Genomic DNA, 23,314 nt, shown 5'->3' with positions numbered 1-23,314 from the left:
TTACAACTTCCAGATTGGGTACAAAAGTCTCATTGATCTTGGGTCTGACTTAATACAGCTGCTTTTACATGACATGAACAATAAATGTGAAAAAAAATAAAATCAACTGCATCTTCGCATCTCTCATTCCTTTCACTCCAGTCAGTGATTTATGGTTTTCTCCTCAAAAACGAGAGATTCAGTGACAAACTACAACACACACAAGGAACTCTGCAGCACTACTAAAATTAAGGAACACTGTTAAGACTGTTATACCTGACAATTTTAGGAATCTCAGTCTCAAAATGGTTGCATCACTGCTGTTCATCAGTTAAAAAATAAATGAAAATGACAACTTTAAAGTATCTGAGACACCTGGTGACCAAATGATCGAAAAAAATTCAAAGAGGTAGAACTGATTTGTAACCAGTTTTCCTTATGAGTAATATCTAGTTTTAAAAACATATGAGTTTATCCATCTGCGCATCCACAACATTTTTAAGGGAGTGTTAAAGCGTACCTGAAGTTGTGCTACCAGAGCTTTTTGTACTCAGATCACAGAAAAACATGGAAATATTTAAGAAAGTTTTGATAAATTGTGCTTTGCAAAAACAACATGAAGTATGTAAAAGATCTTATGATGTAGTGTCAAAATATAGGGTCTTTTGTGGTAAAGGACACACAAACACAATATATGTGCTTTCCAATTATAGAGCTCAATATATTTGTTCGACCATCTGTGTAACAAACGAATAAGGAGAGTCTGACTGATTTAGACACATATTTGAAGACAGGAGTAGAGGCTTCATGCCCTTCAAAAAGGAAGCAAAACTATGATTAAGGGGGACCCACCTATTTTCCAGTTTGGGTGTGTGTGGGGAAACCGAACACAAACAAAACAGTGTGCTTACCGCTGCCCCTGCTGGAGTGTGAATATGAACAATGCATTTAACATCAGGTCGAGCTGCATAAATTGCAGAGTGCAAAGTAAAACCAGCTTGGTTTACTCCCAGGTTAGTGCTCCCACGATCAACTACGTCTCCCTGTATATTGATTTTAACCTGGAAGTGAAAAAAAATTAGTTTAATAAGTCAAAACCATCAAAAATCTGACTTAATTCAGCATCTACGGCTGATACTCTAAAAGCGTTATTTTAACAGGTGTAAAAATGTGCATGAGAGGGCTGTAGGCAGGTGAGTAGGTCCCTGACTTGAGGTTGAAGCTTGAAATGTTATTACTCTGCACCTGCTTCACCTCACTGCTAGAGGTTACTTACCTCACCGTAGCCAGAGCAAAAGAATAGTTTGAAAGCTTCCGTTTTGATTCAAAACAAGAAGTCAACCACATTAACTCAAGTTGCCTTTAGCAGCAAGTAAAGAAGATAGAGGCTCACAAAACGCTTCTCATGAGCTAGCAGTTATGGGAGTACTGTCTTCAGCTGCTACCATTGTCTCAAAAAGACTATATCTGCACTCTCGGCTACTTATATCATTAAATAATGACAACTGAATTAGGCATCTGACACAGTATCTTCAAACTGTAACAAGCATTTATGTGTGAAACATAGGATGCTTCCCTCAACAGGCTTTACTCAGCAGGCAATGGCTTTCAAGGGTACAATGTGGTTAGCTACCCTGATGAGTTGGCTCCTGTTTACAGCTAGATCAACTGGAGGACACCTGGTGGTGAAGATGTGGAAGAAATCTCTCTCAGAAATGCCTCAGCTGTACCAAAACCAATCATGTTCAATAAAGCTATTTTACACAGGTTACAAACAAAGAAAAGTATTTGCTGGGGATTGAACTTAAACAGCTACAAATACACAGAACAGATTCCGCTATTTGTATTTTACAGTTGTGAAAAACAGTAATTGCTTACCAGACTGGAGGCAGTAACTTCACTGTAAAGGAGTCCAAAAGGTACAATGAGGAAGTGTTCCTGCTCAGAATTCACTCTGGCCTAAGGATAAAAGACGAGTAAGAGCTAAGTTATTAGGAATAGTTTATTAAGGCATGTGATAAGGCCCAAAACCATGAAAATTCCTTCCAGTTCCTGAATATGGAATAGGCAAGTATGTCCATAGCATATGCAATTCAACTTTCATGTATGTTATAACAGATAATCAACATACAGCACGCTTAATTAACCCATGTCGAATAGAACCAGATGGTAGGTACATGCCAGAGTCCTTCAGATTGGTCAAAGATTGGTAAAACCTTACACCCTGTGGAAAGGACAACTAGATTACTGTAGATAAAAGGAATTATACTATATGATAAATGCAAAAGTTGTTGTTTTTTTTTTAAGAAGAGTAAGTTTATACTCCAACTGTATTTATATTCTAGTAAAACAGAAGGTATGAAATACAAGTGTGTGAGAAAATTTAAGAATTTGGCCCACAAATCTAAAACGTCTTGATTCTGAGTAGGGTTTCATCACTGACCTTGGTGCCACGTGAGATATCTGTGAGTTCATAATACAAAAATAATTCTGACTTCAAAATATTCACAGCTTGGAATGCATCTGTTTCAAGACTGTACAATAAAAAGTATTGGACAATTTTAGGAACCTCCCAACTTAAAAAAATAAAAGATTTCACAGAATGATTGAAGTCGGAAGGAACTTCTGGAGGTCATTCGGTCCAACCCCCAAGTTTTCCCTTCCCTGAGACGCATCTACTTTATGCTCACTCAGGCCTTCTACTACTTGCAACATTAAATACATATGTACTTACATATAGTTCTACCATAGAAAAAAGATTTTTTAAAGTAAGTAGTTGATCAGTAATCTAAAGGCTTCCAACACAAATCTGTCTTCCTTTTGACAAGCTGGTAACATGCCATAGCATAAGAGCCTTAAACTGAACCAGCAAGTTCACGTTAACCTGTACTTTTAGGAATCACCAAAATAGTTCTCATTACAGAATTGTAAGTGATCTACAAAATCTTTTACTTATGTTACACGCGACAAAAAACAGGGATTACTCAAACGCCCTGAAAGCTAATGAAAGCCTGAACAAAAGATCAACAAGCAGCAACTCACAAATCACCTTACTTTAGGATTAGATCCAATAAACTGCTTGTGCCCTCAAAACAAACCAAGACTCAGTAAATGAAGTACATTCGGCTAACCTGTAATCTCAAATTCTGCCTAACCCTGGAGGCACCCAAGCTTACTATACATTGCTTCATTTGACAGGAAAGCTCTTCATGCTCTGTAATTCTGCTTCTGTTGTCAGGACTGCACCAGTCTGAACAATTCCACACACAGCCGCTGTCAGTGATTGATAAGGATCCAGAGAAGCAAGATACTCCACCCAGCTCCCTGATATGCCCGGATTGGCATGTGCTCTCATATCCTCACAGTTCCTTTCCCCTCTAACACGCAGGGTCACACCCCCTCACAGAAGGCTGTTGTATCTTTTTTTTAATTATCCGAGATACACACTGATGACTTTCAACTTCAATGCAATCGCCTAGTAATGAGAGCATCCATTCAAAGAAAAATAAAAGAAAAAAGAAGACCTGGAGTCAAAATCCAGCTCTGCATGAAGCAATAACATCTGCCATGTTCTAAGGAGTGCCTTACTTCCACAATACCATTAAACGTATGTGTATACAGAACAAAGGCGAGACTATTTTGTAAATACTACAACCTTGTTCCACATCAACTTCTGAAGGTAAATTACAGCTCTTAGTCACCTTTCAGGATGCTATTCACTGGAGGAGTTTGTAAAGGCAGTAAAGGAAAAGTTGAACTATGACTTGTGATTGCTGGTGACAAACCACTTCCAAAAAACTTTCCAACACCACTTTGCCCTTCAAAAGCTATCTAAAATACTTTCAGCATCTCATACTCTAAGCATTCTGTCTTCCATCTCAAATGGTAACACACCATCTAACCAGCCTGTGCTGCCCCCTGCCCAGGCCTCTAGGCACACGGCTCTAAACCCATACTCCCAGGCGTGAACATGACGCTAGAAAGCCATCTCCAAGCCTGCTTGCTTGGAAGTCTTTTTACTGCATTAATGTTTCTTACAAAATCAATTCTCCTGTCACGTATGAAAAGTCAGGGGGTGGCACAGAGTTGTTTACAAGAATCACTATGTTGGATACATTCCCTTACTGAAGTAACCAAATGGTCTAATCAACATTGCCCCCATCTCATGCCTACCCATATCATTTACAATCTTCATCAGTTCACAGGTAATACACCTTGAAATCTCAAAAAGCAGTAATAATGAAATTACCATATTTCATTCAGATTGCAACAAAAAAAGGAAAATGCATCAAGGACAACCTCTACTATGTAAAAAAACAATTCAGCTCTGTTAGGGAAACAATTGACTGGGTTGCACACCACAGCTGTGACTTCACTCATGAGACTCATGTTGATCATTCTTCTGGCACATAAAACCTCCTTGATTTGACCCCCTTGTCATTCTTATTATGGATGCCAGCGATTACTCAGTCACAAAGAAAATTGTTGGCACGCAGCGTTAAGCTAAGCAGTCCGCTCATGTTCAGAAATACTAATGGTTTCTTTTTCAAAAAGGTCAGTAGAGAATTTTCAGTAAAATTGAACTGTATGACTAGTGAAAAGATATTTTAGTACTTAGAAAGAAGATGAAGACATCACCTTGCAGAATAATACGTATCGTTATTCAAAACATTTAAGATACTACGAGACTAAGTCTTTCAGAAACCTTAGGTTTCATCGGAAGAACTTCCATGCACACTCTCTTAAGGCTATTCAGGCTATGGTAGCTGATATCCAAGCTGTTTCAGTTCTTGTTCTTGAGATGCAAAGACTAAATCTCTTCACTATTATACTGCTTTCAATACCACTTTGCTCCTCTTCCACACAAAGAGAAAATGACCGACGAGGGAGGGAAACAATTCGCTTGCACATTAAAACAATTGGTTCAGTTATCTGTTGATTCAATACTCACTGTTATGTGATTGTAAATAAGCTGAGACCAGCCAAAGAGATCTGCTAATCTGTAGAAAGCTGCCAATTTACATCGTAATAACTTCTCCCCTTTTTCATAAGCAATGGAATCAGAGCCCCTCAGATCATTCACTGGTGTCACCATGCCAAGACCTAAAAAGCAGAAGGGAAGAAAGCACAAGGCAGTTGTGCACAACAGCAGTTAAAACCTAACATTGTTATAGTGGTCTTTCTTACTTTTTAATATCAACATGTTAGTCTAAGAAATGGACAGCAAATTTTAATTACTATAATGTCATAATGCACATGACACGAATCTAACTATAGTCTCTGACACAATCTTAGATGGAGTCCGCATGTTTCCTTCCCTAATATTCATTAGGGCTAAGGGGACAATGAGTTCTTAGCAATTTCCCCCGCCTCAAACTCATGATTGTCTATAAAATGCAACTTTCCATTGATAACAGAAAAGTGTAACCCCAAATACTCCACTTTGAGATATGATTTTGTATTCCTGGAAAGGAGAATTATACATATAACAAGATGCACACAAATCCATTTAATTATGAAAAAATAAGTACAGGCTACACAGAGGAGGAAGATTATGGTAAAGCATTACAAATTCTGTAGGTCTAGTCCATTGAAAAATGTGATTTAGAGTAGCTGTGAGTGAGCAGAATCTGCCATGCTACAGTCTGAACTACAGATTACCTCTGGAGCACAGGCAGGGATTTATATTATCCTAAGACAAAACCTGTGTACACAAGCATTTTCACACTTCCAGTTTTTATTATGCTTGCCGATGTTTCTTGTCTATAGCTTCACTTTGCAAAGGAAAGCTGCAAACAGTACTTCAGTGGCAAAAAATAATTAGTTTCTAAAGACCTTCACTGTTACTAAGCTATTAAATGAGTTTAATTTTCCTGGATACAATCCATTTGGTAAACATTAAAATGTTTAAGTTTTCAACTAGTGTTCACTATCAGGCTTACCTTTCAATTAAGGTATTTTACTTGACATGGCCTTTGATATGAATTATATACACGAATCCCATTGCATATCAATGTCATTTAGAGACTAATCAATGCATTTTCTGTTTGCAATGCTCCCTTGAGCAGACAGGATAGTATTTAAGCTTCACAGCACATTTCATTGCATTCACACTCTCTTCATTTTAAGCCTTTCAAACAAGAGAATTCAACTATTATATGCTTAGGTGCACTCACTCATGTTTAACGCAGCCATTCCGCCTTGTGGTGCTGCTGGGTAGACATTTGGCACATTTGTTGTCATAAAATCTGCAATCTGCTGTAAAGCCAATAAACCTGTTGGATTCTTCCCCTTCTTAAATTGTTCCTGGATCATGGATTCCAATTCTTCACAAAAAGCCTGGCAACAGGACATGTCATATTGTAAAGCAAGCATGAACGAACTTCAACCTTTCATACAGACCTTCTTTTTAACACTTCAATGGAAGCGTGCTATCTCTTTTCTCCAAAGTAGTTCAGGGCAGTATTACTGGGTGCACGCTGTTACTGCTGCCGTCTGGAGCCCCAGTGATAGGAGTAACTTTTTCTGTAAATGGAAATGTCAGTATTCTCTCTCATTGAGCCTATTAATATGGATTACTGGAAGAAGAAGAAAGATGTACAACTGACTTAAAAGAACACAAAACCTGAGTGGAAAAGTAGCAGAACCCAGAAAGAGAAGAAAAAAATATTAGCATGGCTCAGAGGGAACTAAGAGCCAAGGAGATATCCAGAACCATGTAGGAATAGCCATGGGATTTTAAAACTATGCTTAAACTAAGGGTCTGTTTACTTCTTTTCTAATTTTTGTTGTTATTGTTTATCTTTGGCAGAAGGAAAACAAGATTTTTACTATTGCTAGTAGATGCTGCTTTTGACAAGAATATTCAAGTTTGTAATGAAAGTATTCCAATAGTTACATTAATCTAAATGAAAGGGGTTGGTTTCACATGAAAACCAGTAAATATAACACCACATCCCTACTCTTAGTGAAGACATGTCACAAAGGGTTTTGTATCTAAAGTTACCCATAAGTTACTACAAAAGGAACAAACTTAATGAGAGCAGCTTTGTTTTGTGCACTCTCTCCAGGAGGAAAACATCTTTAATAGTAAAATTCAAATCATTCACTGCTTATTATTGTGCACCTTTTCTGGAAGGGAAGCATAATATTTCATATGTCAAAATAACCCATAAAAAAACTGAACGTAGGGCAGACCTGCCCTGTACAAGCTACTCCTGGAAGAGTTACTTAATTTAATGCTTACATAAATGCTAAAATACAAAAAATGAAAAAGTGTCTCACTAGGACTAGATGGATGATATGAAAAAGTGTTGACTGACTGATTATAGACAGAATTCTGAAAGCAAGTCTGAACCTGCTTCACGTGTAGACATTCAACCAGATAACGTGAGAAAATCAGGCTACAGATACTTTAGAGGAAAGGCTAGTCAGAAAAAAGTAACACAGGTCTAAGACAACAAACTTCTCCAGTTTTAGAGATATTAAAACAATAGAGATATAATAAATTTATCACTTTAAAGATGTGCATTTTCTTTTCTTACTGGGCTTTGAAGAATCATGGAGACTCTCTTCTTCTGTTCCATCATGTTAAAGTCCTGGCGAAGGTCGGGTGCCATATTTCTCTCTCTCAAATAATCTGGATTATTTTCATCAACTCGATCAAAATACCTCTCTTTATGAGGAGCTGTTGTTGGAGGTGGTGAAGTCACCACCGCTGCACCAGAATCACCATTCATAGTACAATTTTATGGAACCTATGAATGCGGGATCAAAGAAGAAAAGTAAATAAAACACGGAAATGATTAAGAATTTTGTATATGTTCTTGTTTCAGAGTAAAATCCACCTAAAATTAACACGGCCTCCCACACATGAAAGCCATGTTTGTGTGGTTGGATAGCAATATTTTAGAGAAAAAGATTTTAAGATAAACAACTAGCATATATGTTAGCCTACTTTTCTAAGCCAAATATATTACATGTGTACATGCTACACGAGACCACTACTATATCTCCCATTTAAATCACTCCTATTTCTGTAAGCTGTCTCCAAAGCTTGATTTTTCACAAGCATGCAAGTCTTTCAAATCTTGTCACAGTCTATGAGATGATAACACGCGATGTCTAAACTCACTGTAACTTTTTTTAGTATATAAAGTCATATGGATATTGTATAAACTGGAATTTAAATCGTTACCAAAAATAGGATATTACATATGCTCATTAATATGAAGAATCAACGCCACCAAAACATGCTCAAATTGCAAACACATTTCTGGAGACAAGCTCAGAAATACTCTACAACCTGAAGCATGCTTTTCACAAACGTATTCATTTTGGGTTCCTTCCACAATGTGCCCAACACTACATTAGCATGTGGTTTTTGAATCTGGAAACCACACACACAAACAGAACCTCCACCCACTGGCCAAGGCTCATTTCAGTTTCATATGCTATAACAAACAATTGCACATATCTACTAGAAAGCCTGAAAACCTCAGCTGGTATTGCTCAGAGCCTCCTTTCACTCACAAGAATCCCTTTGTGTAACATTAGCCCACTTTTCTTGGCAACATATTATAACAGTCCTTCGAAAAAATCCTTTTTGGAAGATTTTGTGAGGCCTTCCGCCGACAAGCCTAACAGCAGTTTATTAAAGGTGCCTTGTAACACCTTGAGACTTGGATCTCTGATTCCTGATCATCTGACATAACCAAATCATTTTTTTTTCCAAAAAAGATTTTCTTTGCATACCACACACGATTAAACAACACGTGACCAACACAAACTGTGCTTCACTGAACTGTAACAAGGATATTTACCGAGGAATGGCTTGCCAGTTCAGCCAACTGCAATTCTGTATGTACGTTACACACAAAATATGCAGAGTTGAAATCCCTCACCATCATGACATTTAGTTACTTTACCAAGAAAACGAGCCAAGAGAAGCTAGCAGGTCTTCTGGAGGTACAGGAAGAGATAAAGCGAATGAAGCAGCAGCATCTAGCTCCCCGTCCCAGTAAGACAGAACAGACTCATTTCAGTAACAGTGATTTAGACCAGGGGTGGAGACAGGCAGGAAAACCCCAATTTAAACAGCCAGTTTCATTATGTACCTTCAGTTTTGCAAGGCTTAGTAGTGTTAAAATCTGCTAATACTGCCAACTTACTGCAACTCCTTCCGCTATGTGATGGGAGAGACTGTACATATCTTCATTAAGTAACGAAGAATCTTCTACAGGTTATATCGAGCAAATATTGAGGCATGTCTCTATTTTACTGTTTTGAAGTTTTCCTTAGTTACTTGTCATGAACAGTACTTGCTTGTAAATTAGGAATCTATTTGCATATTTATTAGCTAAAACGACCTCAGACATGGACGCACATAGAAGAGGAAAGTTTACATGTTACTCTGATACACAAAATATCTTAAAATCGCTGCAGTGAGAGAAGTGATCTGCTTCAAGACTTCACAACCAGTAGATCTCGTCCTCTTTAATTCTTCCACTAGAAAATAAGCCTGCCTTCTGTTTCAAAACCCACCTAGTTTCTTATTTTGGAATGAGCAAATCACTGAACTGTGCCAGTTGAATACAGTGGGTAACAGAAAAGCCTTTTTCTTGAATCTGCAGAAGAGAACACCATTATAAAAATCTGCGAGCTCTTAAACACTCGGGTGTCAGATGCTCAGGGCTTTAGTGGTTTCCACTAGCTGAGTTGCTAAACGCAGGCACCCCTGCACTGTTTCAAGTCCAAGCTTTAAAACACTCAGGTTTTCATTTATTTTTTTAAGCAGCCATGAACACATCTTTATTATCGTCACACTTCTTTTAATTATTGGCTTTCCTCCTCCCAGGAGGAAATACAGGGCATAGCCAGAAGAAATAATGCTTTCATCCAGACAAAAAGCCTTTTGAGGACTTGGACGCAGGAAGTTTTAGACAAGCAAAGTTGTAAGCAAGCAGCCGCCCCTCCTTTGCCAGCTCCAGGTCCCCAGCACCCACCCTCCACATCCTGCTCCCCTGCACAACCTCCCGTCTGTGCCAGTTGTCCTTTTGCACCCAGAATGGCTTCCCAACAGCCACCACCACTTCCTACAACCCCTCAAGTTCTATTATCAGTTCTAATCTTCTATGACCTTTTTTGTTGTTGTTGTTGTTGCAAAACCACAGCTCGTACCTCACCACCCGCTGCTCACCACACAGAGTAAGAGAGGTCAGAAGTGGTGCCCGGGCAAGGCTGCTGCTCTTTACTCTCACACTGGAAAGGAGCTGGTCCCAACAGCCTTGCACAGGTGATACCAAAATAGGACCACAGCACCTCCCTAAAGCTGTGTTACTCCTTCACCTTGTCTAAAATGGCATTTGAGAAGGTCCTGGAAAGCTCTTACTGTTTCAGCACTAGCTAGCGGCAATAATTTAACAGGAAATTCAGTGTTTAATGTTAAGTGGTCCTTCCATAACTGAGGTTAAATCTCCGTTCCATAGCTGAGTTCTATAGATACTCACAATTAATGGCATCCCACCCCTCCGTGTGGTCTTGCAGTCAACTGTTTTAACATAACTTTAACAGTAATTGTCAATTTCCATGTCTGTCAACTGCTGCTGCTGATAAAGGGTTTCGCATTAGAAACAGACCTGTTGGACATTTTACACAAGCTATCAAAATTTACTTGTTAATTTCCTCTGAGCCCCTTTGAGGGTAAGGCAAGATGGACTCTCCCGTAAGAACTTTAGTAAGACACAAACCATAAACAAAACGAATCTCAACAGTTGAGCTGAGCACACGCTGGGAAGTAAGATAAACTGCAATGCCAATGGACTTCTTGCCACAATAACTGTTTTTAATGCGAGAGCCTTCTCTAACATAACGGTGTCAGTGAAACCACACCCTTAACTGAAAAGCCGTGGCTGCAAGATGTAAGCGCGTACAAAGCCCTCCTTTTGGGAACAGCGACTTTCAAACAGAGAGACTATCAGAGGAAGCAGCATCCATCGCTGGGGAAAGAAATCCATGAAATTCACATCACAGCTTACAATAACTGAAGCAGTTAGACCCATTCGTCTAATAGGCACGTACATAAACACTACAGACTTCAAACACACACTGCATCAAATGAGAAGCACCGAGCCAACTCACAGCACATGGTATTTATCGTCAGTGTGTGCATGTGCACATGTGTACTATACACAGGCTGGTTGTGAAATCATTCTTGTTTGGAAACCAGCTTTATAAAAAGTATAGTGCGCTTGCAGATAACGAGCAGTGTTTATGACAAAAGGCTGAAATTATTAATACTTAGGATTACTTTTATCCTCCCAAATTATCTTATAACCCATGAAAGTTCCATTACAATGCACCTAAGAGGAAGCAGTGTTAGGGAGCTTAATTTAAACAACAGAAGAAAGGTTTAGAAAACGAACAGCACAAAATGGATTCTGTTAACATTCAGAAAGAAGAAAAATATCTCAACCTTTTAAACAGCTTTCATTCCCCAATACTCAGTAAGGAGAATTAAATGATGCACACTTAGTTAACTAATGAAATTGGTAAGACACTGAGTAACAGCCAATTAGAATCTACTATAACTGAAGGGCACATAAAAAAACAACACCTTAAATCTAAAAAAAATACATAAAACAATTTTCAAAGCCATAGTAGATTTGGGATGAGACCTCACCGTCGTTCAGAAACACATTTAAAACTTTAAAACAAACATTAAATTCATGTAATTCCTGGAAGTTGGGAAAGGACCAGCTAACCATATTTCTTGGAGGAAACGATGCTGCAGTCGCTTAAAGGTTGGTGGGTTTTTGTTCTTGCTGTGGGAGTATTGTGGAGGTATTTTTTTTTTTGTCTTTTTCTGCCATTTCCTAAACTCCCCCAATCACAAACTGCAATTGCAATTGGTTATTTTTTGCTCCTCCACACCCAGAGGAAAAGAATTTTTGCTTTAGGCTGCAGTTGGCTGGGACTCGACCTAATCTAAGGGCTCGCTGCCACCAAGGGACAGACCACACCTCTTCACACCAACGCAGCTTCAAGTCTGCTGAGGCTGATTCAGAATAAAAATACACTCAGAGAAGCAAGGAGGAGGTTGTGTCAAGATGACAAGGGAACCCAGAAGACTTCTAAGAAATTTTCGAAAATACTGCCAGCTCTAAGAAAGCACATGCAAGAAGTAAAAGAGAACCACCCCCCCCCCCCCCCCCCAAAAAAAAAGAAATAACTGTAGGGTGTGGATTTTGCTGTTGTTGTTTTTAAAGTCTAGGAGAGTTATCTGATCAAAACCTTGCGGAATCAAGTCATTTCAGAGAACAGAAAAAAAAATCCACCAAAATCCTGTTCCCTTCTTGGTGGCTTCCAAGTCCTATGTACGAAATGCCATGTGAACAAAACGTACGGATGGGAGCTTGTGCAGAAGTGTGAAATGGATCAGCAGCACACTGCTCAGCTGAGAGCCGCCCTTACAATTTCAGGCAACAAACTGACAACAAAAACTGAAGGAGCCCACTCCCAGCACATACAGCTTGAGAGACCTATTTTGACAGCAATATAGTAATTTGCTTTGTATCCCCTTTTTTCAACAACTTATCTCCTGTCATGCCAGAACTATGCCCCAGAGACCTACCAAAGGGAAACAAGCTTTGACAAGAAGTTCCTGGAGAAGGGACAAGTTAGAATAACAAACCCGTTTTCTTGACTTTTGCGCAAGCAGCAGTCTTTGTGGAGTACAACTTCCCTGAAAGCGACGTTAAGACAGGTAGTGTGCTAGTACGGGGAGAGAGCTCTGCGTTGGGTACAAGGAGGTGGGGACAGAAGTGTGAGGAGTGTGTTTACAGCCCAGAAAAGGGAGGCTGGCGGATGGCACAGGGCTGTGGGACGGAGAGGGGAGGTGACAGGAGGGAACACGGGGATGTGCTGCTGCAGGCAGCGAGGCCCCTGGACACCGAACAGTGGGGAGGCAGCGGGGGAGCAGAGCGCCCATCCCCAGAAAATCATTTGGTATCTGTAAAAAAAAAAAAAAAAAAAAAAAAAAAAAGTGCAGATTTTTGTTCCTAGCACCCAATATTCTGGTACTTTCTGGATTTTTATTTTCCCAAGTTTCCTTTACTTTAGAATAAAATTTCATCTTGCTCCTTGAAAAAATTATGATGACTGGCTAATAGGTAAATACATTATTCATTATTTGCACTACAGTTTCCTTCATTTTCGGTAAGAACATTTTGGCATTGATGACATTGGGTTTGTTCTTTCCATTTCAAATGTTTCCTACTGAACTTTTAAAAGGAGAAGTTGGCACTGACTTAGGAAGTCTACAAACAAAGAAAGTAAATCATGACTGTACTACTTAACAGACAACATACTTTACATCATGAACAACCAGATTCTTCTTTTTCTTTTTCCTTTTGAACCAAATGTTCCCAGCTCATGCATCTTCAAAGTTTCCCCTGCTCTTTGTTTTCATACAGGAAGAGACTAGTTCACAAAAAGGAACACTTCTTTATCTTGTGCTCAGTGAAGGCACCATCAGCTTGCTTACCAAGAGAGATGCTGCGAGTTAAGTACTGGACTCTTTAAACAGAGAGAAAAAACAACTATGAGCTTACTTCACTAAAAGTACTTCATTTCTATTTCATATTGATAACATCGTGCCATAGAATCTGTAACAGCAGTTCAAGAAACAAGCAGGGTTAGAGAAAAAGGCAAAGAAAAAATTAGACCGAGGTACAAAAAAACTTTCTTGAAAAGCATCTACTTTGTCCTTTATTTTTTGCAATTATTTCAAATTTTCCCCCTTCTCCAAAAAAATGAAATCAAAGGACTAGCACAGTGGGCAGTGAGTGATCACAAGGTTATGTTACAGAACTGGAAAGTGTTAATTTGGGTAAGCCTGAGACCTCAAACCATACAAACCAGAGAACATGTTTTTTTTTATTTTTTTTTAAACGCAGTATTACCTTCTCTATTGAAGGCTATCAAAATTCCTTATTATTTCCAACATTTACATTAAAAGCAACCTCTCTGAATGGTTTAGAACAAACAATAAAACCAGAAATCTACAGACAAAATATTTATGAAGGGTAAGAATCTATTTAACAGGATTATCGTAATGACAGATAGTTGCAGGCCTTTTACCATATAAAATATCAAATTGCTTTTGCATTGCTAAAAACATTTCAACCTTCCTTTGTTTAAAGAACCAATGATGATAAATAAGAAACATTTTATTATGACCATATACTTTGTATTACAAGTCTTCCCCTAACTGGTACCCTGAGCATACAGAAAAATAACCCCTATTTCAAACAGGAACAGTAACCTACGGTCTATCAGAAAAAACACAGCCTGGTAATTATGTAATTTAAGAAACACAACATCAAAACCTGCTTTTGGCATCTGGCTGATAATCAGGTTTTCTGGGCCGTTAAGAGCACATTGCAGAAGCCACAGGTAAAGCATGGCACCGCCGTATATCTGGTTCCACGTTCCAGATGTCACCTAGCTCTCCTGAAGTGGCATAAGGCCACCTCAAATTTATGCCAGAATTTGGGTGGGCAGATTCAGCTGGAATATTGTTTAGTTACTTCTAAGTTCTGCAAGTTCAAGGTATCTGCTCAGAAAACATAATTCGGTCATTTCAAAGAAAAGAGGAAAAACCAGTGGTGAAACCACTGGTTACCCTCCCCTTTGGCTCTTGATTGCCATTCTGATATTAAACCCTAACAACATAGTCATGTGTGATATGGGATTCTCTGGATGGAAGCAGACAAGCTACCCAGGACATTTCACCCCGCTTCTTAGTGACTGACCAGCTCCACCTGCTCCCAGAGTAGGGCCAGCATTACCTTATCCACCATCCCAAACGAATGGCATGCTGCCGAACAACGCTGTGTGGCTATTAGCAGCTTTATGCTGAAAACCTGAGTTCTAATTTGAAGAAGCTGCTCAAGTAAAAGCCACAGAGAATTAGCTAATTAAGAGTATAATACCACAAAACTCAACTGAACCCAGCTAGTGCAAAGGAATATAACCCAAGTAAAAATCAAGGCAGAATTACTCGGTGCTGAGAAGGCAAGATCCGAATTCAGGAGCTATCCTAAGTCACTACTGGGAGTTGCAAAGATAATGCTGTGGCCAGGTGGCTTGCTGTAAACCAAGAGTAGCATCCCTTACCTTCAAGGAAAGAAGAAGGCTACTAGGATGTTATTTCTAGTCCTCCTACACAGACCTCAAAGAGGCCATGAACTACTACTGAGGTCAAGGGCTACAAAAAGGATCTAGAGGGTAAAAGACTAATTTAGAAAGATGAGTGGCTTGACCTGTTTGGTTAAGATTTTGCTTAAGATTTAAATGCTTAAGAGCAAGCATCATGCACATTCAGCCTTGAATCAAGATGAAGCTCCCTAACCACATACACCGGAATACTGCATCAATAACTTCGCTTTCCAACCCCTTTTAAAATGCAAGCTTTCATCTAGCTTCCAGAATACCTTTTACTATGCCTGTGCTGAGATCGAAGTCCCGTCTGGTTCGGAAATCGATGAATCTGCTTTCTTTCTTAGGCTTTGGGAAAAAATACAGTTCCCACACGCACAATATGCTCGTGTTATTTGCAGCTTCCAAAGCACTTCTAGCACTTCTTGTTTTTTTTAAATAGCACCTTCCTCTGATGGTAGGTTGGTGACAGCTGGAGGCTGAATGTCAGACAGAAGGCACAAGTACTCAGAGACAGCACCAAAAATCCTCCTTAATCCTTCTCCTATGCTCAGGACTGATCAGACTGGCAAGCAGGACAAACTTTCTATCAGATCCGATAGGTATCTGTTTTTTTTTTTTTTAAATGATCTTCTGCAACATGAGAAGCAAATCCCCCATTAGAATAATTCAGGCTCAACTTACCTAACAAACTTCAATGACCAAAACTATGCACATTCCTCAACACCTCACTGTCTGCTTCAATGCATTTAGCAGTTTAGTTCACTGAAAGGAAATTCCTTAGGTTACTTTATTTTTTAACATCTGTCTTATGTTTAACAGCGTGTAGAATAAATGGAGTTGCACTAGACACAAGGCCTCTGTATGGCTCACTGACAAAGCTATAAAATTTGGTGAACAGAAGCAGTGGTGACAGGTATTTTTCCCATTTTTTTTTTTTCATCTTCTAATCGTGCAGGAAGCATCTGAAGCCAAAACAATGTAAATTCAAATATTTTCCACTATTACTATTGGTGGATGGTGGCAACACCAGGAAACTACTGCACATTTACTTCTGCCATCAGGCTCACGAGCCCACCCAAATAAAGAGGTTTAACCCAAATACCGCTTATTTTTAGGTTTCTGTGAACCCACGTGCACTTCCCAAGCCTCGTATTGAATTCACCAGTAAGCCAGCGCCCTCAGATTTTTGAGCACAGGTCAAATCAGAGCAACAGCTTTCCCAAGGGCAGGGCCCCGGCTTGATCTACTGAGTACTTAAAAAGCCTGAGACAAACTGATCAGCACGTCTGACGCCAGAATGAACACTGGTCTCAAGCTGCAGTTATAAAAGCTGTTAGGCTTCAAATTCCAAAGATGTGTTTGTTGAAAACACAAAGCATACAGCAGTTTCTCAGTGAAACAGCTGAAATTGGTTGAAACAAAAACAAGATATTTGATTTGCCAATGTAATAAAATCGGGTTAAAAAAATTCTACCATTTTCACACACACATTTGAAATCAGAACCTCCCAGCAAATCCCAGATGAAGATCTCCAACTTGCTAGTGGCATTCGATGCACCCACCAGGAAGAAAAGCCCCCTGCTTACAGAGAGGTGCGACTCACCCGCGGCCAAGCTACTGCTACTCCGCCAAGCAGCAAGTTCGAGGAGATGCAGCCATGGCACCAGAAGCTTTAGAAAGAAACACGATCCAGCGCCGGACCTAGCAAAACCTTGTCCTTGATGCTACTGTCCATCAACAACCTGGGGATTCTTCCGATACAGAGCAGGGCAGAGGCTCTCCCCTGCCACAGAGGAGCGGCTGCAGCGCTGCAGGAGAAGCGCGGAGCTCATAAGCAGCTTTGTGAGGGCAGCAGGCTCAAGGGCTCATTTGAACACAGGACACGGTGCAAGTTGTGAGCTCACTGCAAGTGCCCTAGGTGCAAAGACAAAGGGAAGGAGCAGCCTTCTTCCTCTCTCCAGATTTTCCATTGACCTGAAGGTTCAGGAAAATAACCAAAATGACCAAGGCCCCTCCACTACACAGGATGAGGGCAGCAGCCTTGTGGCACTTTTCCTATAAAGTTTTACAAGGAATATCTTCCAGTGGTATTACCCATCCAGTCCTACTCCTTTCTTGTTTTTCTCTAAGCAAAGGAGGGTGGACATTCGAAAATGAGACACAAAAACCTACCTGTACAAAAATGTTTGCTAATTTTGAAAATGGGTATGTCAGATCAGTGTCTTGGAGAAAGAAAGCAAACCAACACTCCCCACCCACACACCCAATGCTATCCTAGATATAAAAGAGGAAATCTCAGTTTTAAAATTTAAGTGACTGCAGCCATCCAGCACTGTTGAAACACCCAGAACTTACGCTTTCACAAAGCCCTGTGAATAACAAGAGCTTTTACGAATAACAAAAAACACAAAACCCATTTCTGCAGAGGAATGTAAGTACTTCCCTGACGTCTTAAAAACACGATAAATTTCAGTGACTGGAAATATTCACATCTGAAATATCAGTGTTATGATGCATAAGGGATCAACTGAAGTGCAGCAATGCTCAGGCTAAGTGGCCCCATTTTGGGCAGGATCCAGCTATTTTCATATAGGCTGAATAGTGAGGAATGAGATTTCTGAACTGTGCTGGCAACAAGCAGAAGAATGGCATTTAGCCTTTTGAACTGTTCTGCAAAAATAACTTTTAACGGGATAGTTAGATTACAACTCGCATCTTTACTTATTTATTTATGGGAGAGAGAACAGTAGGTACAGTCATCTCCCCTCAGCATATAGAGGAAACACGGCTCTGGACTTACTGCAGCCAAGATTTCACTTTGTTCAAACGAGAGTTATTTTGTGGTGTGGGTAGTTTATTGCTTGCTTGTTTGTTTTAAATTATTTCTGGTTAAAGCCTGAAAGCGTCTCTCAAACCAGAATGAAGAATCCTTTTACTGCCCCCAGAACAAAAGACCTCCTGGGATAAACATTTAAAGTGATCAGATGTAACAAAAAAGACCAGGTCATGGAGCCCATTTTTGTTTTAAATATTGATAATGTAAGCTCAAATTTAAGTGCACTGCCTTCCAAGGACTCAATTCAGCCACAGCAACTAGAGTCGTCTTACAGTCTGTTATATGCTCCACAGTTTGGGTACGCAAACTCCTTAACACAGTAACAGCCCACAGACCCGCCCAATTACCTACGGACATTTTTGAGCAAAACCCCTCAGGCATACTTCTCAATTTTGCCTCTTGCATGGAAAATGCAGTATGTTAAGAAAAATTTTGAGTTTACTCTTACTGTCATTAAAGAGGCCTAAACTGGAATTTTTAAAGAAGGGGAGAGGAATAGATTCTGTGGGGTTTTAAATTATGATGCATCTAATTTGGAGACGTGACTTAAATTTGAATAAGTACGCAAATACAAAAGGTTTTTTTTTAAATAAGCAAGTCCATGAAATATTTAGAATTCTAAAAACCAAGCACGTGAATTAGCAGATTCCGATTTACTGTTTATTCTGATCACATAGACACAAAGAATGTAGAGATTTATAAAACAGTTCTACAGAAAAAGGATTGCAAAATCAAAAATATTCTTGTCCAACTTCTTCACTCACCAGAAGTTATTAAACCTCAATAACAGCTCTTACATAAGCTCTTACACATCCTGATTGAAAGACAAGAGGTTCTTATTAAGGCAAGGCCAAGCTAAAATCCCATAAGCATATCAGTTTTGCTTTCAAGGCTGAAATAAAGTATTAGCATGGTCCCTACTTATTACAATAAAGAATAGTGCCATGAACGTTAGAGTGTAATAAATAATATCTATTTTCTTATGCTAAGAAATCCCATTTCCTAATTCTTCTCCTGTTGTTCTAAACCCCTGCTTTAAGTTACACAGACTTGAAAAAAAGTTAACTTCCCTATCAATCAACAGTCCTAATTAAATTTGCAGAGAATTTGACATACACACACACACTTTTGATTTTTTAAGAGCTTATCCTTCAACATGCAATTTACATCTGAATTAGAGGTACACTAAAACATCTTTTTTATACAATATCCCACTTTTATTAGAGGATTTGCGAAGCAATGACATCATCAAACTCAAGCATGCTACTCAACATTATGTAATAAACTCCAATAAAAAAATCAACACTAAGAAAGTTATAGGCAATTACCGTAGCTGCTCTGGAAGGCTGAGAAGGATGAAGAGGCTAAGTAACAGCGTGCCACCATTTGGCAACAGAGCTGTGAGACACCAAGGAACAGCACGTCTCAGTTCATGATTAATACAGCTATTAACGTTGGAGATCCTGCAGCAAATGCCCTCAAGAAAAAAAAAATCCTACTTTATGAGACTGGCAGGTTGAGATCTTTAGGAAGAACTACCTGAATATGCATGACGTGCGTGAATTCAGCCATTATTTTCTGGCAGAGAACTCAAGTAACTCAGGAATTACTACAGCGATTAAAGAGTGTGCAGCATTACACTGGAACCAACAGGCTTGGTAGGGAAGCAGCACAGGCATTGCTGACGGGTGTGTTACTTGCTTAAGACAGAAGAGAGCAAATCAAAGCACCCAAATGAGGTTGAGGCTAGTACAAACGCTGGAGATTTCACGTAGGTTGAGATCAGGCAGGTGAATGTTCATGAGTTTCTCATGCACGTTCACCTGAGGCACTCCCCAGTTCTTTTAAACCACTTCCAGGTTTTGCTGGGGCAGCGAGGGAAGGCCAGAAATCCTCATCAATTCTTAGGCCAACTTAGTCTTTGGTACAGTAGAACTGCATGGAATTTCAAAAGCCTAGATGCAGAAGGAAACAAATAGCTTTGTTTCAGTTACCATAAACTGCACATCAACATGACACAATCTCACGTACTTTAAAATTTATACTGAGAACACCAGTCTGAGTATCTTGCTGTAGTAAACTTTCTAACATGTCCAGAATTTGGAGAATGCAAATCTAAGTTGAATTTTGAAGTACACATTCCATGTAAGGCTTTTTAATAGCACTTCCACATGAAAACTGATCTGAAATGCAAGTCTTTGGTATGTATTGTCATCCTATTTCCAAGTCAGCTAACAGCCAAGCTTATTTAAATTCAAAAAGCTCCTTTACAAGGAGGTGAATCAGACATTTCTAAGTCCTTCATGCAAATGAGAAAGTTTGGGAAGACAGACAAAGTGGTTTGTATTGTTCTTCATCCACCCTGCACCGAACATTTCTGAGCATCACTGAAAATACTCATATCCTCTAGGAGGGATGTTAACACCGTCTTCAGAAAAGTATTAGAAGTGACAGCAAGACAGAGTTCATTCCAAAATGGGATGAAGTTCCCAAATCCAAGAGCATGTTTTTTTTTTTTTCTGTCTCACGATGGTCTTAGCAGCTTTAATCTAAAGATTAAAGACGTGTTAAGCATGGACAAACATCTTACTGGAACTCATTTTACTGTATTAGATTGCCATTTGTTCCACACGAGGAAACAAGATGTCAAGACACCCTCATCAACCCTATTTTAGGAGCAACTCATTTCTGTTTTTCTTTTTCCCAGGGGAGCGTGAATGTGCTCCCCACCCCAAAATTATGCAGTCATGTTTCCTACTCCTGGGTGAACCTCAAGGGTCAAAGCACACCCCCACAGCAACAGAAGAAACACCCCGAGCAAACAGTCTTCCTCATCATGCTGTCTCCTTCGCCAAGCAGCTATTGCACAACAGAGCGCGGCTGCATGAAGTCCTGAGTTTGCATAATGTTGCTTTATCTTCCAGCTGAGATTGTCACTATCAGGTGGAAACCATGAGAGAGAGAAAGAGAGAGATGTGGCAAAGTATTTACTTTGCTCTTTGGGGTTTCAGAATTACATCTGGGGATAAGTGCAGTAATCCAGTTTCTACGGTTACTATATATCATGCCAACACAGGGGCAGTGGCCATTCTAGCAAAGTTACCTCCAGAGTCACAAACACAAGCACCTGCAGAAGCCCAGGCTTCATCATTTCAGGAAGCCTGAGCACTCTCACTCCTTTCCTAGGACTATTTCTTTGTTTTTGAACAAAGATCATTTTAATCTCCATATGGTTACATTACTCAACCAAAGATTCAACCAAGTAAAGAACAACCAAGGTACAGAAAGAACACGCACAAACTGTTGCAAAAAAAAGATAGTTTTCACTGCATGAGGATAAGGATGAAAGCAAGCCTGATACTGGCTCGATTACTGCAGTGGCTGTAGAGCCTCACACACCACCATCTAGTAAGTAGACAAACCAGCTCTGCTGCTTACATAGCAACCCATTCATAATGTCTGCCTTCGCTCAAGAAGCCAAGCTGGCAGCAGTTACACGAGGGCTCTGGTTCCAAACACCCAGACCGAGACCCTTTGGGACTGACAGCAGCTTCCGTGCTGGCAGCTTTCAGAGAACCAGTCCCAAGCACCAAGAATTGCTCTCTCAGAGCTCAGCCCCCAACATGACGGCAAGACAGAGTAGTACACTGACCCTTAACAGCTGAAACATCCAAAGGTCCCAGGAGTTTTGCACGGGTATACACCATTTTACTAAACTCAACTACAACCATCACCAAACCCAAGAGAACAAAACTCAACTGGGCATTCTGTTTGCCGAATTCAGGTCCCAGCGTGAAACACGAATGGTTCCTGTTCGACATATACCCATGGTTCTAGATGAAACTCAACGCTATCCCCCCATAAAGACTAACATCTTTAGACAGGGATTGTTTTAGATGACAAACATATGGAGATTAATGGTAAGAAATTCATGTTTCTACACATCTGTCTTATTTTTGGTTGCTTAAAAACAACTCCACTGACCACCATAATGTTATTGTTGATTTTTATTCAGACCCCTATCCAAGTGACTCCTCTTCTACCCATGGACAGAATGTCTCATTATCACAGAAACAGTTTGGGTTGGAAGGGACCTTAAAGCCCATCCAATTCCAGCCTCCTGCCATGGGCAAGGACACCTCCTACTAGACCAGGTTGCCCAAAAACCCATCCAGCCTGGCCTCTATCTTTCAACACCACTCCTGCCACCAACAGCTGGAAGACTTCTAACAATACAGTAAAAACGCCCTTCTCACACCTGCCTGTTTACCTAGTTGTAACCAAACATCTTCCCCATTGTGCCCTAAAAATCACACCTAGCCAGCATGGGGCTTATAATCCTAGGAACAGAAATTCAAGTTCAACCAGTGAACATCAACAATACGCAGGTGTCAAATCAGCTGGGAGTCAGACAATGACTGTGAATAATTTGCACTCTAGCTGTCAAATGAACTTCTTCTAGCAACCCTACTGCCCCTATTTTACTGCTGAAATATGTATGTACAGCTCTTTCAGGTTCATTGAAAGGTTACTCGCATCAGAAATTGCAAAACCCAGGGAAACGCACACAGTACTCCAAGCTGGGGTTCTACGCCTGGCTTTTCCAGCTACTGCCCTGACAGCACGCAGCCAGACGCTTCTGCCCATGCGAAGTCTAATGAGTCTCAAAAAAGGTGAGCAGCTTTCCGAGGAGAGTGAAAACAACTGTGTGAAATGAAATCAATCACTTACACTACAGCTGTACTGTGACATTTGTTTTAAAACAGCATTATTTTAAATGCAGAAACACCTACACAAATCTTTGTTTCCGTATTGATTTTATTTTTTTTCAAGTATATCACGCTTTCTCAGGAGCACACTTATTTTCAAACTCTTCCTTGACCTTAGTCTGAGCCGACAACTCCTTGCATGAGCTGGGTATCACAGCATGGTGGGCAACTTGTGAACAAGCCCCTGACCCAAACTCGCAATCGGAGCCAGTTAGGAGAAGCTCTTACCCATAGGTACACCTGATTTCCACAGGGTCCAACATGTCAGTATCCTTAAATGTGTACTAAGCCACAGGCAATTCCCACTTCAGAGCTGCCCAGTAACAGAGCATTCAATGAAGCTTAGGAAATCCAACAGAAATGCTATAAAAATGACTTGTACACATGATAAATTACATTTACTGTCCCATTTTTAACATTAAAACATTACCTGCCAAGACACCGGTATCTTCTATCACATCTCTCCCAGAAGCCCTCCACAAGAGACGGTTTGTACAGGTCATTCAAC

The 23,314-nt window shown here is 39.9% G+C and overlaps 1 protein-coding gene across 15 annotated transcripts in view; it reads right to left on the bottom strand.

Moving 5' to 3' along the window:
• The window catches only part of ADD1 (adducin 1), a 60,590-nt gene that overhangs the window by 22,303 nt on the left and 14,973 nt on the right, over positions 1–23,314 (bottom strand). For all 15 annotated transcript variants that reach the window (XM_066996513.1, XM_066996508.1, XM_066996510.1 and 12 more), the window contains exons 2-6: positions 7,524–7,736; positions 6,156–6,318; positions 4,931–5,082; positions 1,858–1,938; positions 891–1,040 (exon numbers count right to left, since the gene is read on the bottom strand). In XM_066996513.1, the coding sequence (XP_066852614.1) occupies positions 891–1,040; positions 1,858–1,938; positions 4,931–5,082; positions 6,156–6,318; positions 7,524–7,718 (741 nt within the window). In that variant the 5' untranslated portion in view covers positions 7,719–7,736. The remainder of the gene's footprint in view (positions 1–890; positions 1,041–1,857; positions 1,939–4,930; positions 5,083–6,155; positions 6,319–7,523; positions 7,737–23,314) is intronic.

This window comes from Anser cygnoides, chromosome 4 (genome assembly GCF_040182565.1).
Source record: "Anser cygnoides isolate HZ-2024a breed goose chromosome 4, Taihu_goose_T2T_genome, whole genome shotgun sequence".
NCBI lineage: Eukaryota > Metazoa > Chordata > Aves > Anseriformes > Anatidae > Anser > Anser cygnoides.
The sequence above is the reverse complement of the archived record's forward strand: the minus strand, read 5'-3'. Positions and strand labels throughout refer to the sequence as shown.